The sequence below is a fragment of the Alligator mississippiensis genome, chromosome 3 (genome assembly GCF_030867095.1).
Source record: "Alligator mississippiensis isolate rAllMis1 chromosome 3, rAllMis1, whole genome shotgun sequence".
Classification (NCBI taxonomy): domain Eukaryota; kingdom Metazoa; phylum Chordata; order Crocodylia; family Alligatoridae; genus Alligator; species Alligator mississippiensis.
Window position 1 is genome coordinate 27760852 of NC_081826.1, and position 19395 is coordinate 27780246.

Here is a 19395-nt window from a genome sequence, read left to right on the forward strand (position 1 = left end):
TCAAAACTTGTAACAAAAATTGTTGCTAAAGTCAGTCAGTCATAGTAATGCATTTAATATTATGAAAACTGAAAAAAATGCTGCTTAAGTTGAAATTTCTATAAGGAAAAAAAATATTTTACACTATAAATATTAATAGCATACAGCATAGTGCTTTTCTATTTGCTTTTGCCTCCCTTTTCATTGTTCAATTATGCCATTTTTTTAATAAAACAAACAAAAAAATGAAAATACATAGGGCTAAACTTGACTTCCCTTGCCAAATTTTTGGCCACTAGATTGAACTTTATGACCTTTGAAGATCAAGTTGTATTATGTTATGTTGTCATGGGCCACCATTTTGAATCAAGTAAAGACTATTGCAGAATAGATTAGGCAATTCATCTACCAATTACTGCTTTTCTGGTAGACATTATTTTATCCAAAAAAGAAAGTAGGCTTGCATTGGGCCATGTGTTTCTCATACTTAGAGTTTGGTTCTAAATCTGGAATATTTACCATGCATTTAAAGCATTGTCAATCTGTAAACTTTTCAAAAGTGCTGGGCTCTTTCTGAGATGAAGTTACCCAGGAGATTCAGATCTGGAATTTTTGTACCACTGTCCTTATAAGGGATTGGACGAGAGAAAGTGTTTCTATACCAAAGGGGTTTCTTTCTGCTTTCATTTCTTTTCTCTTACTTTCTATTAGAATACTAAAATAAAGAGAACAGTGCATATTTTATATATTATTTAATTATTTCATTCAGTATGTTTCATGTGATAGATCAGTAGAAGCTTTAACATTTTTAATAAGCATCTCTATTTTCCTATTAATGCTCATTTGTCACAAAAGTGTCTACAAAAAAAGTCATTTATATCAGAAATAATCTAATTTCCTTTCCCTTCCTACATGCTATGTGTTCAAAAATAAAGGTTTAGAGGCTAAATTAAATACTTCTGTTTTATGGGGAGGAAAGAGGACCCTATTGAATGTAACTTGGTAGAGCCAAAAAAGCAGTAATCTCAGTCATGTTGATAACCTGTTTACAGCTAGTTTGATAAATGCAGGCTGTGAGATGGTGCTGTTCTACTACCCCATGATATGATTTCATTTAGAAATCTGTATGTGTGTTTTGCTAAGGGTGAGATTTTCATATTTACAAATGGAATATATGGGTTTCCATTGTTTCTTGATTTGCCATGTGCCTCATTCTAGCTATGCAATTCAAGAAACTCTAGGAAATAATTTATGAATTACATGATAGAATCCAAAGCATTTACTCAATATATATCTAAGTAGGAAATGAAAATTACACACACACATACACACATATACACTTCATCTTGTGTACCCTAATTGTGAATGTTGCAATGAACATGATACCTGGGTTGCAATTCATGTTCATCAGATTTTAGTATCAGTGGATGTATCTACATGTGCATTTATGTTGGCTTAAATTTACTGCATAGTAAGTTACTGCTCAGTAAGCAGGAATAACATAGTGTCTACATGTGCAGGGGTTAAAAGCACATTAGCTCTGTGTGTGGACTGACTTAGGACTCAAGTTAGTCCCAAGTCAGTCCACACACACACACACAGTCTTACTATACAGTAAGGCATCTACACATGCATTACTGCTCAGTAACTAATCAGGCATCAATTTGATACCTGAATGAGGCAGACATCAAATTTACGCTAAAGTCAGCATAAGTCACCATATTTACTGCACAATATGGAGGTGCACATGTAGACACATGTCCGTACCGCACAGTAATTTTGGTTAGGTGCAGGAAATGCACACGTGTAGACACAGCCAGTAAGCATCGGTAATGACAGGCTACAAACAGATTAACATTGATTCTAGCTTGTCAGATTTTACCAGATGTATGTGGTGCAATAGTGGAGGTATCTTGTGACCTCTGGCAAGCCTTTTATTGAAATTTCAGGCATCTCACCATCTCGCATGTTGACTGTGATGTCATAGTCTAGATGATATGTTTCAGTTGGAAAAAGTGGCTTGACATTCTTTTCCCTTTACTGAGGCCCTGTCTATACGTGCGGGTAAAGGCACCATGGGATCTAACGTACAATTCATACAATTGAACCTCCCACCATACCACAGATGAATTATAGGAGGAACAATTGTGGGATCACTCATTAGATCCCATTGCACTTTATTGCTGATGCAGGGGGAACCCAGTCCTGAAAGCTGGCTCTCCCTGCCCTGGCTAGAAGCTGGCTTCCATGGCTGGGAGTCCCATGCACCTTAGTTGAGGAGGCTCCAGCTGTGGGAGTGCTGTATGCTCCCCCAAGACTAGAGAATCATCACGGGGGTAATCCCCCTGCCCTGGAGGTGCAAGGAAATGTCTGGGGACCAGAGGTGGGAAATCTCCCAAGCCCTATAGGTTTCCCACACCCTGAAGACCTAGGGATCATAGCAGATCATGGCAGATAGGATCCCTAGGGCTCAGGAGTGCATAAACCCTCCCAGACCCTGGAGATCATGGCTACCATAATCCCTGGATCTTGGGGGTCTATGAAACCCCCGGACCCAAACAAGCTTCTTGTACACTTAGTTGCAAAAAGTTTCACCTTTGATAAGAGGCTTTTGATAATCCCTTTTAGAACAGTATCATGTGATTATCCTTTTTATATGTCCAAAGCAATGGGAGAGCAATGGAAAAAGGGGGTTAGTAAGAGATGGAAAGCAAGAGGATCACTCTACAGAAATCTGGGAAGTAAGTTCAGATGAAAGAAAAAAAAAAAAGAAACCACTTCAGTTGGAGGAGTTGACCTAAATACACATTGTGTAGCTGATCCACAAACTCTTCTGTACTGTTTCAAGAGTTTCTTTTTCTTTCACATAATACTCTTGAAAACATGCACTACTTGTCTTATGCAAACACATTAGTTTTACTTTTTGAAATTAGAATCAAGAGACATTCCTGGTGTGAGTCATTTCAACATATTACATATGAATTTTTGGCCCTTGGAAAATCCAGATACATTAAGTTTCAGTGTTATATTTGAAAACTGATGTATCTGAAGAATGGTACAAATAATATGGTAGAAACCTTGTCATCTGATATCAATTCTAAGGTGTTTTCCAAAGATTTCCAGTGAATGAAGATAAAGGCAGCAATGTAGTTGACACAGATAATGTCTCCCCTTTTAGGCAGCTATAAATACTTTTGCAATGACTTGAATAACATCCATCACAAATATACAGCCCAAGATTTAGAGAAAAAAAGGAGTTTAAAGTTATACTTCTAAATTTCTAACTCCATTATTACACTCACAAGTGAATCACTGCCAAGCAGCCAAATGCTCCCATTGAGGTCAATGGCCATGAAGTAATCTGAGTGAACAGTGGTTCATTTGAATATTTGCAAAAAATTGTTGCCATGGAAATGTCAATTTTTTGCATATACAAACATAGATCATTTAAGGGTGACAATTGGCACTGATGATTTTATGAAACTGTGGACCAAACCTGGAAATGGTAAGTAAATTCAGACTCCTTTTCCAATAGTAATGTGACTTGATTGAGCAGAGGTTGAATAAAAGCTAAGTGAGAACTTGGATCAATATCAAAATGTATAGTTGGAGAAAAGACTGAAGGTGTAGCTGACTATGAAGTACTCATTAAGAAAAAGGCATGTTATGCTTCCTCCAGACTACATGAGGGGGCACTTTAGTGAAGCACTTTATGCAAAACTCCCATTGACATTTAATGGGAATTCTTCATGCAGAATGAAGATTGAATATGAAATGGAAACTTGCTGAAAAAAAAAAGTTAAGGGGACTTGATGTATGAAACTAAAGGATGGAGCAGTTTAGTTATAACTGACTTTCAAGGGGAACATTTAATTTTTTTTAAAGTTCTCCCAAAATAAACAATGTATATACTAATACCTAAGCTCAACATGGATTTATATTTTGAGAAACAATAAAGCAGGTAGTTAACTGTCTCTAGGTCTACACTATAGTCACTGTAGCTCACGCAGATATACCTAAGCGGTTTTTATCATATTCAGTTTGGGTGTTCCTAGAAGTATAGTTGCTGCAACCTAGAACTCAGCATGACCTAACTACTGAAGTATTAACCTACCTTCTTTGGTGAGTATTGCAGCCCGTGCTCAATTCCATGCCTCCACAGCAATGTTTCTAACAGTAACTTGAGTTAGTTTAAAGATAATTTAGGTGTCTGTACAAACTACCGTCACTACAGTGAGTGCAGTGTAAACATACATTCTGTCACATATTATAGATATATATTTTTCCATGTGAATTGTCTGTGGTGCAGAAGTATTTTTGTCCCTAGTCTGTGTTCCATATACAATTCATGAGCAGAATTAAGCACCTAGAAGTAGGATTTTCAGCAAATACCTTATTAAATGGAAGAGGGTATAAGTTCGCCAATAGGAAATACAGAAGAAAAGAGTGTTTAACTCGCATCTTTCCCAGACATGGGTACCTTCCAGGAGCCCTGAACCAGGTGCTCATCATACTACTGATGCAGTTTACATTAAAGCTATTGTTGGATATAATAAATGAAAAATACTAGGCACAAGGGGTATAATACTGGAGTACCCTCTCCCAGGTGATTCCCCTCATCATTAGTCTGCATTGCTTCTCCTTTTCTTGCTAGCCCTCCCTGGATGGCTGAATCCTGTATTAATTAGACAAAAACATAAATTCAGCAGGAAGGGGAGATTGCCTCCAGATTACTGCCAATCTATTGGTCAAGTTATAACACCCATTGAAGATGTTGGGGATGTAGATTTAAACCCGCTCAAACTAAGAGGGCCTGGAACTCAGGCCACCACCCTCCAGGGCCAGTTCTGTTGTCACTTGGTTGTTATATGAGAAAGTAAGTGGTGGCATCATTAATGGCTGTGGTTTTTTTAATCCAGAAGGTCATGGCTGCTGTCCTTTGTGCTGAACCCAATGTTAATAGTTTGTATTAGGTGAGCTCTGAGCTTGTCTGTCAGATTAGCTCCCTTGATAGGCTTGGTCATAGGCAAGATAGCTATAACTTTGGGTATGAATCAGAGTAACAGAACTCTAGGCCTCTAAAAACTGCTGATGAAAACTTACATGTCTGTGGACTCTTGAGTTTGTGCTTTTTTAGGAAGAGTTTTTTGTGGATTGCTCATTGGAATGTAGGTGTTTAAAATCTGCCTAAATGTTGTTTTGATTCTTCTAAATTGAACTTTTAAAGATATACCATCTACTACTTCCATTTAGCCAATTTTATGCAATTATTTCATGCCTTCCCTTGAATTTCTGTAATCTACTTTCTGATATACGTATTAAACATTGAAAAAGGACTAAAAGATGTACTTCCATATATTAAAAACACAGTACCAGAAGAACCTGTGTGTCTTCCATTAGTGATAAATTTATCCATATATAGCCCACCTATGCACCATTTAAGTTCTGCATGAACTGCAATAGGAGGTAAGTGACACAGACTTTTTGTTGCCTTCCTTCTCCACCATGGGTTTCTACCTTGGGTCACAGAGCCCAGATCCCAACTGTTATAAAACTGGATTAAAAAGAAAGACATGTGGCTATGTATGTAACTGTATCAATTGGCTCATAATTTATGTATGCAGTACCATTACAAAAAAAGTAACTTCTAAAATTTGAAATGTAATTTATCTCATTCTGGATATTCTACGCTAAATCCATGTTGTTTTTACCAGGGAGGGCTGAGACGGCACAGATCCAATGGAGAGTCAGATATCAATATATATAGTTAAGAATTGTTACATTTGCTTTTGTAACTGCTCATAATTTTACAATACACTCTTTCTAAAAAAAGGGGGAATAGAGAGGTGCTGTTCAGGTAAATTACTACATCTGTTGGGTACAGTTATAATGTATAGCATGCCCATGTCTCTGGATACTGTTAATTAATAAGTTGATTGCAATTATTTGTGCTAGAGGCTCAATAGTAAATACACACAGCACCAGAAAAGTAACTGTTAAAGAATACAAGTTTGTGGTCTTTTGAACTCATGTTAATTGAGAGATTTAAAACAACAAAACAAAACATGGTTTGCCAAATCAGATAAATATTTATAAATATTTAGACTTAGTTGAATTTAATGGCTCCAACCTCCCCTTTACCCCACCCTTAGCACATCCAGTTCTGGAACAGACATTGTTGTATCAAGGCTTCACTTCCAGGTGATCGTCCCTCACCTGACGTTTCTGGCTGTTAAGGGGATGAGAGACCTCTTGGCTGGTAGTTCTTCCTAGGCCATCCTTTGGCTATGGGCTGACATCCCTGTAGCTGGACTTATGCTGATAAAGTTCTTATAAGGAGAACTCTGAAAAAAATCCAACGTGAAGTACTACCAGATTGGGTTTCACTCAGATGCCCCTGTGGCTGTGTTTTTCACCACGTTGTGCTCTATAGTCTTGGCAGCTTCCTGCTGCACCCTCACCAGCTTCTAAGGTCTCATTATTAGGTGTCCGCCCTTTTATCTGCAATTCTAGGCCTCTGTGCTGCTGATTACATTGTGGCCCAGCTTGGCTCTCTCTCTTGGCCTTGAGGCCACATTATTTCCCTGCCTCATTTGGTGGTACCCTATGGCTCCCTTTCCCACACTTCCCCGTGACAGTTGTAATCTGTTTGGTCCAGTGGTGATATGTTCTGTGTTGATAAAGAGACACAGCTTATACCTGGGTCTGTGGCCTGGTGAGGATTCGAGTTAGGTAGTCTGTTGCTATAGGTGTTATATGAGGTTATTAGTGGGTTCCTGTAAGCCAGGACAAGCTTGCTCCCCTAGGCTAGATTGATGTTCACCATTTTACAGGAGGAAATTAATAATAAGTCTAAGATTTTTGAGCTGTCCATGTTGACCAGCAGGATTCTTTTGTCCTGATTCTGGTATTTTAGCAGGTCAGAGCAGGGAGTGAGTCATAGATTTCATAGACATTAGGACTGGAAGGGACCTCAGGAGATCATCGAGTCCAGCCCCCTGCTCCAGGGGCAGGAAGTCAACTGAGGTCAAAGGATCCCAGCAAGATAAATGTCCAAATGTCTCTTAAAGGAGTCCAGAGTAGGTGCTTGCACTACCTGTGGTGGCAGTCTATTCCAGGCCTTGGGGGCTTGACAGTAAAGAAGTCCTTCCTTAAGTCCAGCCTGAAACAGTCTTGGAGGAGTTTGTGACCGTTTGACCTTGTCATCCCTTGGGGTGCTCTGGTGAACAGGCGTTCCCGCAGATCCTGATGTACACCCCTTATATAGAGTCCTGCTCTGATTAGCTACAATTCTGGGATCTAACTGAAAGCATGGGAGACTGGTGCCTCCAGAGTCATGGAGGCACTTGCCCCGCCAGTGTCCAGTCATTGACAGGGGGGTCACCCCGTGGCTGATCCCACTGACACACAAGTGGCATCAGTGTGCCCCTAGCACTTCCAGGCATGCTGCTGACACTTCCAGGAGAGTGCTGGAATTTCTGGGAGAGCCCCCACTCCCCAGCCAGTGCTCTTGGGGAGGGCACCAGCACTCTCATCTGTCCCCCCTGCCCGGGAACACTGGCTGACAGGGGACGCACCAGCACTCTCAGGGGGTGCACATGCACCCCCGTGCACCCCCTACACGTCGCCATTGATTGAAAGTGTAGTAAATCCTGTTGTAGATCCCTTAGGTGTGAATTTTGGTGAGTGGGGTTGGAGAAGATACAGTTGTAATTTAGAGCTTGACTGTAGACAGTGAATGTAGTGGTGCACTTAGGATGAAAACTGTTAGCATGGAGGTAGCTGCTGCAGGCTGGGTTCCACTACAGTATGGTACTGATGTGGCCACTGTAAAGTTTTACAGTAGTTTTCTCTCCCTATGACATTTTTTTTTTTCCTGCCAGTCCATTCATAGTACTTGATAAAGTTTTTTGTTTCCTATGAAAGTTCATGCCTCTCTGAACCATGCCACCCTGGTTTATCTTTTCTGGGATATTATCTGCAAAATGATTTTGTTAGTTATTGTATTTATTTAGAAGCCCTCGCCAATATAGAATCACAAAGGGAGTTTAGAAACCCCCACCAATATATAATACATTCTTTAATGTATACTTCGAGATAAGTTTATAAACCGATATCCTATATGTCCTACCTATTTAGTGGGAAAGGAGATGTTTTAATACAGCTGTATTACCTGGTTCTAGATATGCTGCTTTTGCTATGATGATGGGTGGTTTAGAAATCTCAGACAATTTTTACACATTATCCTATACTGTTTTATCATAGTATCATACTATGATACTGTTTTGTCTGAAAATGCTGATTTATTGAATGAAAACCAGCATGTTTTCATCTGGAGCATCTCCTATTTGATAAACTTTAAAAAAATCAAGGACAGGCCTCCCTTGGCATCTTGCCAGGTTTTCTAGTGAGCAGGTTTGTGTCCAAAGCTCTGTTAGCCATCTTATAGTTAGGCTTCAAGGCTTCCTGACATGGCACAGAAGTCTAAAACTTTTCAGAGCCCAAGGGTTTTTGTTTCATAGCAGCTTCACTTTGTGGATTGCCCTAGGGCTCTGAAAACCGCCATGGCCACAAAAGGCATATCACCAATGCAGCCAAACGCAATGGGGATTCCAACTTTTCTGTTGCAGAAACAAGAATACAAAAGCTCTATCACTGAAGCCAAACATTGAGAAGATTCAAAAAGGGGTTGGGATCCAATTTGGCAATTCCTGTGTTTCCAGATACTGACAAGCTAAATATAAATTTTGGGCAGCTGATGATAGATCACTGTCACTCAGAGATCATCCACATTGAAACTTACTTTTTCATGTTGTTTTATCTTTTTCCCTAGCCTGTGACCCAGGAGATGGAACTGGGTGGATTGGTGTCTAATTATATCTACCCAGAGACTTAGTATTAGGCACAGATTATACATTTATAAATAAATGCTGCTTACAGAAGAAGACAAGACTAAAGTACTTCCCAGATGAATTACTCTACAATAGCCATGCATGTTTATTTGTTACTAATAAAAATGCTTTCAGAAGTGGCAAATGTATTATCAATTACACAGTTGCTTTATTATCCAATACTAGGAACAAAATTGTTTGAACTGTAGGAGGAAAACACTTAATCATTAGCTGGTTTCTTAATATTAAAAAGTTAATGGAGATGATGAAGGTTTGCTTTTTTTTTTCAGTAGTGCCATATAATAATGCACTGGAAAATTGACTACTCATAAAAAGTGTGTTTTTAATTAATGCATTAAAATTATAATAGTTTATGGAAACACACTGAATTCTAAAGGTAATACTTGTGGAAATAAAATTGAGGATGAAGGAGATAGTTATAAACAGTGATAGTTTCATGCATAGATATTAAGCTTAACCTTTTTTTAGGGCTGTCAGTTAATCGTGGTTAACACGCACAATTAACATGTTAATTGCTGCTCATATTAATTTTTTTAACTTATTAATCATGCACACGGTTTTAGAGCCCATGCCCGGGCTCCACTCTGCCACTGTCACTGTCAGCTCCAGACTGCCCCGCAGGGCAGCGGTGGCAGCACAGAGGACCACAGGGCAGTCCAGATGTGGACTCTGGGCAGCTACAGCAGGGGAGAGGGGAGTGCACAGACATAAACTCAGATATGCAGCAGCAGCCTGCAGGTGGCAAGGAACGCAGCCCAGCAGCGTGTGGAGCAGCACCCAGCAGGCAGGTCTATGAATCAGAATGGGCATGGGGAAGGGAAAAGGTGTGGGGGCAGATCAAGGACCCCACAGTGAGGGAGGGAGTGGGGCAGAGGCAGGGGCTGGGGTGAATGGGGCTCTGGGGCTAAGGCAGGTTATGGCATGGAGCCATAGGTGGCTCCTCCAGGGGCATTCCCACTGCTGCGTGCACCCCTGGGGGAGGTATGTACCCCCCAGATTTGTGAATGGGCAGAGGCAGGCTGCTGCTGTGGACTTGGGCTTTGTGCCCTGCTGCCTTTGTTCTGGGTGCCATGCACTGGCTGTACTGTGTCCCCTGCCCACCTGGGGGTGGGAGGCACAGCATAGTGTTGTGCAACTCCTGGGGCAACGGCAGTGGGGTGCAGAGTCCAGCATGCAGTAGCAGCCTGCCTCTACCCCATACACAGATCCTGGGGCACATGCCCCCCATACCTCCCCCGGAGGGGCACACATTGGTGGGAGTGCCCCTCCATGCTCCTGGATGACCCTCTTGCAGCTCTTGACCCACTCTGGCACCCCATTCATCCCGGCCCCTGACCTTGCCTCTGCCCCACTCCCTCCCTCAACATGGGGTCCTCTATCTGCCCCATCAGCCCTTACCTCCCCCATGCCTCCTCTACCCCACACACTTACCTGCTGGGTGGTGTTGTGTGTCTGTCTGTTTGCCCTTCATTCCTGACCCACAGTACCCCACATTCTGCCAGAGTATACGGGAGCCCCTTGCTCTGGGCTCCAACCCCTCACACATACCCACAGCCCCCCACAAACGCATCCTACACCCACCCCAACCATACAAAGTACATGCATAATTTTGCCTGAGTTGTTCTGCACATAATTTTGAGTTTTTAGCTGTGCGATTAAAATCACAATTAATTGCAAGTAATTTGTTTAATTGTGCAAGTAATCACAATCAAATTTTTAATCGTTAGACAGTCCTACTTTTTTATTTCCAAAAACAGGGAAGTCTCTCTGCCTTGACTTAGTCTTTTTTGGTGGAATCTTTCAGAGATTGCTATGAGACAAGTTCCCAAATGTTTTTAGATTGTTGAGTAAGACCAAATCAAAAACACCACTTATATCTGATGTCCAGGGGATCAGTGCCAAGTTTGCAAACCCTTTAAAATATCACTCCTAAGCTGTCCTAACATTATACAGTGAGACCATCACTGCTGCTCTGACTTTTTTATGATATAGAAAAGAGCTAAAGTGTTTAGAATGGATTTAAGAGCCCCAATTCCAATTCTTAGAGGATTACCCTCTCAGTTGTGCCTACATTGCAGAAGATATTCTTCACAAACTTTACTAATACTGTTGGGGATTGGAGAGTTTTTTTACTAGATAGAGGCCATGGCTTTATGGCCTTATCATTATGAAGTACCTTAAGATCCCCCAATAACTTAGATGGGCCTCAAAGAATATCAAGATCAGATAGGCACGGGTCCCTCTATCCCTAGGTTGCAAAAGCTGTGCACTCATTCAAAGAAGCATGGAATGGGATCTCATCCATAGTTGTTACAGATGGAATAGACCTAGTACATCATCAAGTTCCTCTTTTTGCCAACACAGGATTGTTCCCTTTGGTGACTATTTGACTGTTATATCACCTTCATTTTTAAAAATCTAGTAGTATATGGCAGACACTACTTCCAAGGGTTGGGTGACAGTTCTACAATCTAATATATTTCAATATTGATACATTTTTCTCTGATGGCAGCCTACATTTTTCTCAACTGAATCCAGCTATGACAAATTATACTTCATTGCTCCACACTAAATTATTCCTCTCTATCATTACTCTTATTTTCTTACCTATACTCACATATATCAGGCTCTTACCTTGCATACTCTTTTCTGTTTTCATTTATACATAGATACATGCGCGCGCACACACACACACACACACACACACACACACACACACACACACTTGTACATACATATAGAATTATACATATGTTCACACACACACAGTATGGACAGACATATTGGTTTGAGGAACCTTAAGAATTCAATTTGAATTATTTTGAATATATATATATATATATATATATATATATATATATATATATATATATATGAATAAAATATTGACTCTGTGTCAAACTGCTAACTCCATTTTGAACATAAGGTTGGTATTTACTTTTCTCTTGTAGTTTATCTCTATCTTGGTTTAATATTCACAGGGATATACTAGCACAAGGATGATAATGGCAGTGTGGTGGGCATTGCCTGAAGTACTCTACCATTTGAAATGTGATTACTTTAAACAATACGCTACCAACAGCATTGGCTTATCAAGAAAGAGGATGCCTAACAACAGTCACCCAGTAGGTTGAAGGTCCTCCCAAGCCTAGTTGCCCATAAGGCTACTAGGGTTAGCCTGGTTCAGACATGCAAGTATCTATGGCCAACAGCACACAAAAAGCAAATTGGTTAGCATAATATACAGCCTCCTTTGACTCCCTAGTGCCCAGGTACTCATTTACAATTGTGTTGATTGGGGATGGCCTTTGTAGCAGGTATCAACTTGACACCTCTAGATGCAGAGTGAAATACATTCACTGCTCTGTTACTATGACACATACCTGAAAGAGGGCTGTGACTACCTGTCAAACCCAAAACCTGATAGGGGAGGCTGAAAGTTTCTTAAAAGAAAAAAAAAAAAAGGACCTGCTATTTCTTGGGACTTCAGTTTCTCCAGCCTAAAATGAGGACTAACTATGGGAGATGAGTGAATTAGGAGTCTTTCCTTCGTAAACACAGAAAATCCACCCCCCCCCACTCACTCCACACCAGGGTCTACCATGGAAAGGGTGAGCTAAATTAAGGGCCTATGTGTTCAAAATGTTTGGGTTTTTAAATTTTTTAAAAATTTCTCATACAAATAAAGAATAAGGGTACAATTTTAAACTGTGTGCTAAGCATATCTCAGTGGGTGTATCGACATGTGTGTTTTACTAGGGAGCTGACTAATTAGCTCACTAGTAAAGCATCACTGTCTACGCAAGGGCCTGTATTAGGGCATAGTAAATTAATTAATTCCACTGTAAAATAGTACTACTGGGAACAGTACTATCTTACAGTGGAATAATTCATTCTGCTGAAACACTCATGCACATGGTGACTAGGGCTGTCTGGGCCATGAGGATGCAGAAGTGTGGGGACCATCTGCTGACCAGTCCCATAATCACAGGCAACTGGTAGGTGGGCACAGGGGGGCATGTGCCCCCCCTGAGGTTGGCCCCTGACTTGGCACTGCTCAAGATGAGGCAGTTTTTTTGCTGTACGGGCAAGTGGCTTGTTGGGAGAGGGGGCACTAAGCTGTGGCACAGACATATAGGAGTGGATATGGGGTTTTTGGCTTGCCCCCAGGCCCACCCACAAATTGTGCCCCTCCAGACCCAAGAGTCACCAATCACCCCTGCCCATGCTTTAGCATCCTCGTGCCTCAGCCAGCCCCTCTACAACCCAACGCTGCCACCCAGAGCCCAGGGCCAGAACCCCTGCCAGCCCAAGGCTGCTCCACCCCAGTTTTAACTGCTGCAGTCTCAGGCACACATGAAGATGCAGCGCCCAGGAGCAGCTGACTTTGGCGCAAACTGCGCCAGAGTCTATTCATACACATTAACTGCACATGTAGATGCACCCAGTATGTGTGATTGCCTGTTTAGCACATATTTTCTAATAGTTAAACTGTAAAATGGAAGGCCTTACACCTTCTGGGAGAAAGGCAGAGGGTCTGCACCTAGACATAGAGTCTCAAAACTGGGCCTAAAGCTGGACCCTGGACTGTCTTCTATCTCTGACAGTTTAAGTACATAGGGACTTCAGCAGATGAATCCCCTCAGAGCAGACTGACTGAAGGTCTATCAGGGGAGCTAGCAAATCTGTCACTGTGCGTTACTCACACTTCTGCATTTTAATGTTTATCTATAAATTAATTACCTAAAGTTTCCAGTCTTTCTTTTATTGGTGTTCTCTGAGTGAAGGGATGGGACAGATTTGTTGATTATTGAAAATATAATATAATCCAGATATATAACTGGTGCAATTTGACATTGTGTCAATAATTTAATGTTTATTTTTAACTCATCCTTTGCTATTAGCATAATATAAGTTTTTCACCAGTCATCTAGTTCATCCCCCAGTATACTAAAAATATTTTGTAAAAATTGAAAGCTTACTAATTAATTTATCTCCCGGTTCCTGCTCTGTTAAAACGAATATAATTTTGACTTACTGATTGGTACAAAATCTGATTCCAATTGTTTTCAAACTGATTTTTATTAACTGGTAGTATCAAGATTTTTAGTTCTTGCAACATGCTTATAGCTTTGTTTCCCAGGTCCCTTTTTTAAAGTTAAAGACAGATTGTAATAGCAGTTATACAATGTAACTATTTTAGAGCAGTTTATTTTATCTTCCTCTGTTTTATTAATGCTCCCCCTTTCTCTCCCTAGCATTTCCTTTTCCCTTTTTAAATTAGTGAAAGTCCTCATTAATCTCTCTAAGTCTCTTTAGCTAGCATTTTTCAGCTCCTTTTTGTGGCCCTATTTTTTATCTAAAATGACATAAATGACTGTATATTATTCTGTTTCCCTTACTTCCTTTATCACCAATATACTTTATTTTGCAGTTTGTTTCTGTAGCATGCTTTACCCTTTTCCATTTTTTAAAAAAATTTTTGTAGGTACTATAGCCTATTTAATTATTGCATCTTCATGTGTGCTCATTGATTTTAATATTATTTTTCCCATTATATACCATATAAATTATTTCTTATCCATTATTCCAAATTGTCTCCCTTCAAATCTAATATACTTCTATGCTTTTGCTTTGCTTACTGTTCAATTCATGTAGCTCAGTTTCTAACATGCTAGATTCCCTATTTGGCCTTTCTTTCTAAATCAATTCTTCCATATCAGTACGAAATGGATGCAGGGATACATTTCTAAATGGATTTTAAGAAATAGCTAATATCTATCATCACTTTTATGTCTGTGATTTCATAATTTTTTTGTGTGTGCGCACGTGGATGTGTGTAACCAAAACTTTCAAATGGTCAGGCCTCAAACAGGAACTTTTTCTGTTAAATACTATAAAAGTCATAGCAGGAGTATTTTTTCAATATGAGGGTGACAGTCTTCCAGTAAACAGGGAAGTCATCAGTGAGTCCATAGATGACTGAGGAGCTTGAGCTGAGATTCACATGTTTGAATACATACAGACATAGCAAATAGTTTCAGGAAGAAGGAGTAGATCCTGGTCGTGTGAAATCATAGGTCTTTCCCTTTGCTGTCTTGTGTGAGGCAAGTTTGGTCTATCACAAAAACTTGTGCTATATGTAAAATTTAGTTTATAAAATCTACATTGATTTCTTCTTGACTTCAGATTAACAAGGTCTCTCTGTATATCACTGCACCACTATGGATTATTCAATGTTTGAGTGTCCCAGGGATTGATGAGGTTGCATTTCTTCAGAATGGCCTTCAAGGTGTCCTTGACTGTCTTTTTTTTGCCCACCTCTAGGCAATATTTTTTCATTGCTATAAAATTTGAATTGTCAAAAAATATGTAGTTCATTGATCTGTCAATTGACAATAGTGACCAGTCAACTGACTGGCTTGCCAGCCTTAGTTTTACCTCCCCTGTCCATTCAAACAATGCTGTAGGAAAGCGTGGGTAAAACATTTCTAAGATAAACCTTTTTCTGAGTGGCTTACCTTTAAAACATTTAAAGGGTACTTGTGATGTTTTAAGACCCTTTAATGGGTTAATGCTGTTATTTTAAGTCCCCCTATGATGGTTTAAAAGTAATCTGTAACATGGCCCAAATCTCATCGAAATCTTCTATAGGTCCTCCTCTCTTTAACATGGAAATGATTCTGGCATCTTTGAGGTGAGAGGAAGGAATCTGTTAATTTTATCTGATTTTCTTAAAAATTACGGCTGTGCTGCTTGTAGACATGAAGAAAAAAAGTTCTTTACTAGCAGCAGCAGAGCGTTACTTTGACCTGGCTCCACAGTGACTGTATAGATTGGTTGCCTCAGTGTGGCTTTTTGGAGCTTTTAGCTAAAGCTGATTCGATCAGCTATTATATAAACTTACCAAAAAAGCCTTACTAAAGCATTCAATCTCTACAGATAGATGAGCCAAGTCCAACTAATACACTGCCTTTTCTGGGCATGCACTGGGCTCAGCATGGGAGTGCATCAAGTTCAAAATAAAGCACGTTTTCTTTGTTTTTGTTTTTTAAATTTTTGCTAGCAGCCTATGCATTGCTGGTAAGAGAGCTTTTTTTTCCATTTTGCTTATAAATTTCAGTTAGTATTCCATCAAGACCTCATGCTTTGTCATTCTTCATCAGCTTAATGGCTTCTAAAACCTCTAGATAAGTCAGTGGATATGCAAGCAGATCCTTAATGGGGTGTTGTTGAATGGTCTTGATGGTATTGTCTTTGATATTAGAATCTCGATTAAAACATTCTTGAAAGTGCTTCTTCAACTGTGGGTTGATGGTTGAGAGGTCTTCATCCTTGAACCTCAGAGGGATGGCTCCTTGTATACTTGGCTCATAGATAGATTTAGCATCAAAGAAGACACCGAAGATATGCTGTGTCTGTCAGCAAACTTTTGAATCTCTTTTGCTATATCCTCCTACCACTTGTTCTTTCACTTTTGAATTTTCCCCATCTCTTCCAAGTATTCTTTTCTGTAGCCCAGAGTCCCTGTCCACTCTAGTACTAAAATCTCCACAAAGAATTATCTTGTCTTCTTAGGGACAGATGACAGGATTTGCTTGAGTTTAGAACAGAAGTGTTCTCCTGTTCCTTTACCTGCATCAAGGCTCAGGATGCATGCATTAATAAGTGTTGCATGTTGTCTGTTGGTCAGTTGAAGATGAAGGGTCACGAGGCACTTGTTGATGGCAAGTGGACATGCCAGGGTCTGAGTAACAATCTTGCTCTTGATAAACTCATCCACAGTGTTGGTTTTGCAATCGTTTTTAGCTTTGCCTTCCATAAAAAAAATTTAGCCACCTCTATGCACTCTGAGCTGTCTCCTCCTGAATGCATCTGGTCTTGCTAAATGCAGCAGTGTCATATCAAATTGTTCAAATTCTTCATTTGTCATATCAAATAGGCCAAAATTAGCAATATAGATAAAAGGACTGGAACAGCTAAACCCAGAAGCTGTGCAAAGCTGGAGTTGAGAGCTGTAGATACCAGATCATAGGAAAGTAGAGCTGGAGGGGACTCACAAGGTAATGTAGTCCAGCCCCCTGCTCAGGGCAGGATCATTCCTCACTAAATTATCCCAGTCAAGTGTCTGTTTAACTTGGTCTTGAAAATTTCCAAGGATGAATATTCCACTTTTTCTATAGCTAGCCTTTTCTAATGTTTGACCACCTTCACAGAAAGTTTGTCCTAATCTCCAACTTAAATTTTCCTGCTGAAGCTTGAGGCTATTGCATCTAGTCCTGTCTCCTACAGCCACAGAGAAAAGCCCATCCCCATCTTCTGTGTAATTCTTCTTCAGGTATTTTAAGACTGTTATAAAATCTCCCCTCAGTCTTCTCTGTTCCAGACTAAATAACTCCTAGTTGTTTCAGACTCCTCTCATAAATCTTGCTTTCCAGGCCTCTAATAATTTTTGTTTCTCTGTGCTGGGATCTTTCCAAATTGCCGACATCCTTCTTGAGTGCTTTGTTTCACTTCATAACTACTTATGTTTCATCTGGAAAAAAAAATATTAAGTGAGGACATCAAAACAATTTTCAATTATTTTCAAAGCTTCCATAGAGGGAGCCAGAGGGACAAAAGCTGCTGTCCTTTGCCACAATGGCTGAACAGGAGACAATGGATCTAAATTGTAGCAAAGCATATTTTGATTAAATTTGGAGCAGGGAGCGGGGCACGGGGTTGCAGAGATTCTAACTATTCACTCAGAGAGAGGCTGGTAAGAATTTGTCCAGATTGTTTTAGGAATGGCACAACCTTCAGGATAGGATCTTGAGATGATGAAGGAACATAATATTCAACACTGAATCAGGTGCCTGAAGGATAGGGATGAACGCACTTTCTGGTTTCTAACAGTTCTTTCCTAGGACAGAATAAGATTGGCCTGTACAGATGAACTACTATTTATGGACAGAGTGGGGGAGCTGTGTGCTTCTCCAGACAGAATAGGATTGCTCTCCTGAGTAGAAATAAATACTTTTTTTGCAAAGCAGCTACAGAGACTCGGATGTCTAATAGGTGGAATGCCATCTGAGCCATAATGAGTGCTGTTACATATTATTCAATACGCTCTTGGCAATATATGTATGAGATAACTAACAATAAGTGCTTTTCTCTTACAGAATTACAGAGCAGTTCTTGTGGCAATCCAGGTGTTCCACCAAAGGGTATCCTGTATGGTACAAGATTTGATGTTGGTGATAAAATCCGATACAGCTGTGTAACTGGTTACATTTTGGATGGACACCCCCAGCTTACTTGTATAGCTAACTCAGTGAACACAGCATCATGGGATTTCCCAGTTCCTATCTGCCGAGGTAAGATAAATGTTATGTTATTATTTTTCAAATAAATTCATGAGATAAGGTAACTTGCTACAAGATAAGTTTAAGTATTAACTTTTAGACTATGCCAATAAAAAGCCCTTTTTGAATTTCTGTATCACTACTCCTTTATGTGCCTATTAATTTTGTCAATGTCATATTGAGAAATCTATTTTTTTCTCTTTTTTGGTGAAAAGAATAGAATTCTGAACTAAAGAGTTAGGATTACATTATTAACATGAGTCATGTTTCAGAATTGGAGCATAACTAGGAGTATCCTAGTTGCAGGTGGGGCTTTATGCCATTACTGTTTTCCAAGTAGGTATTGGTTAGAAAGTCATGGAGACTGGTTGAGCTAATGTGAAGAGGTGGTACTAAAGGGACGTGGTAACATTAATTCCCCTTGAAATACGGGAAATGGGAAGGAATTTTGCCTATTTTCCTTAATTTATCTGATTTGATTTCTGATTGCCAATTAGTCATTAAAATGTAGTCAAGACTGTAATATGCAAGTGTGGTGCTCTACCTTCTTCCACTTCATATTGGACAAGGGCAATCTTAGGGACTAATTTTCAAACATTTATTTATGTGAATGAACTACCATTATCCATCATGAATAATCTGCCATTTGTGCCATCTAAGAATATCTAAAGTTAGCCAGCATGTATTCAAAAACACATTTTTTCATAAAAAATTCAAAATCTTCAAAAAACTAAAACTTTTCACTACACACAAACACTATATTAAGGGCATAGAGAGAAAAGCCAAGAAGGAAATTCCTTTTTTATAAAAAAAAAAAATGTTTAAAAGTTCTTTTTTTTTTATTCTGATGCAAAACAGAAACACAATAAAAAAATCTTACTGTTTTTCCATAAATTGGAGTTTGATTTTTCCTGATAGACCTAAAGATAAGTTTCAGGAGAGCCTCCTGCAGAACTTAATGATTTCTTTTCTGCATTGAAATAGTCATTGATATGCTATACTCTTGCACTGATTCAAGAGCAACATTTCTTCCTACTCTAAATAATTTAAGCTCTTTTAATCTTCTTTAATTATTTCCATTCATTTGATTTGCTAGTATCTCTACCTGTGCTAGTATGAATTCTTGAATGTGGGTGACCAACATTATGCACAGTATTCCA

At 39.6% G+C, this 19395-nt stretch overlaps 1 protein-coding gene across 1 annotated transcript in view; it reads left to right on the top strand.

The window, feature by feature from the left end:
• CSMD3 (CUB and Sushi multiple domains 3) overlaps positions 1–19395 on the top strand; it is a 1325501-nt gene that overhangs the window by 301943 nt on the left and 1004163 nt on the right. The window contains exon 4 of the mRNA XM_014603846.3: positions 18053–18247. Coding sequence (XP_014459332.1) covers positions 18053–18247 — 195 coding nt within the window. The remainder of the gene's footprint in view (positions 1–18052; positions 18248–19395) is intronic.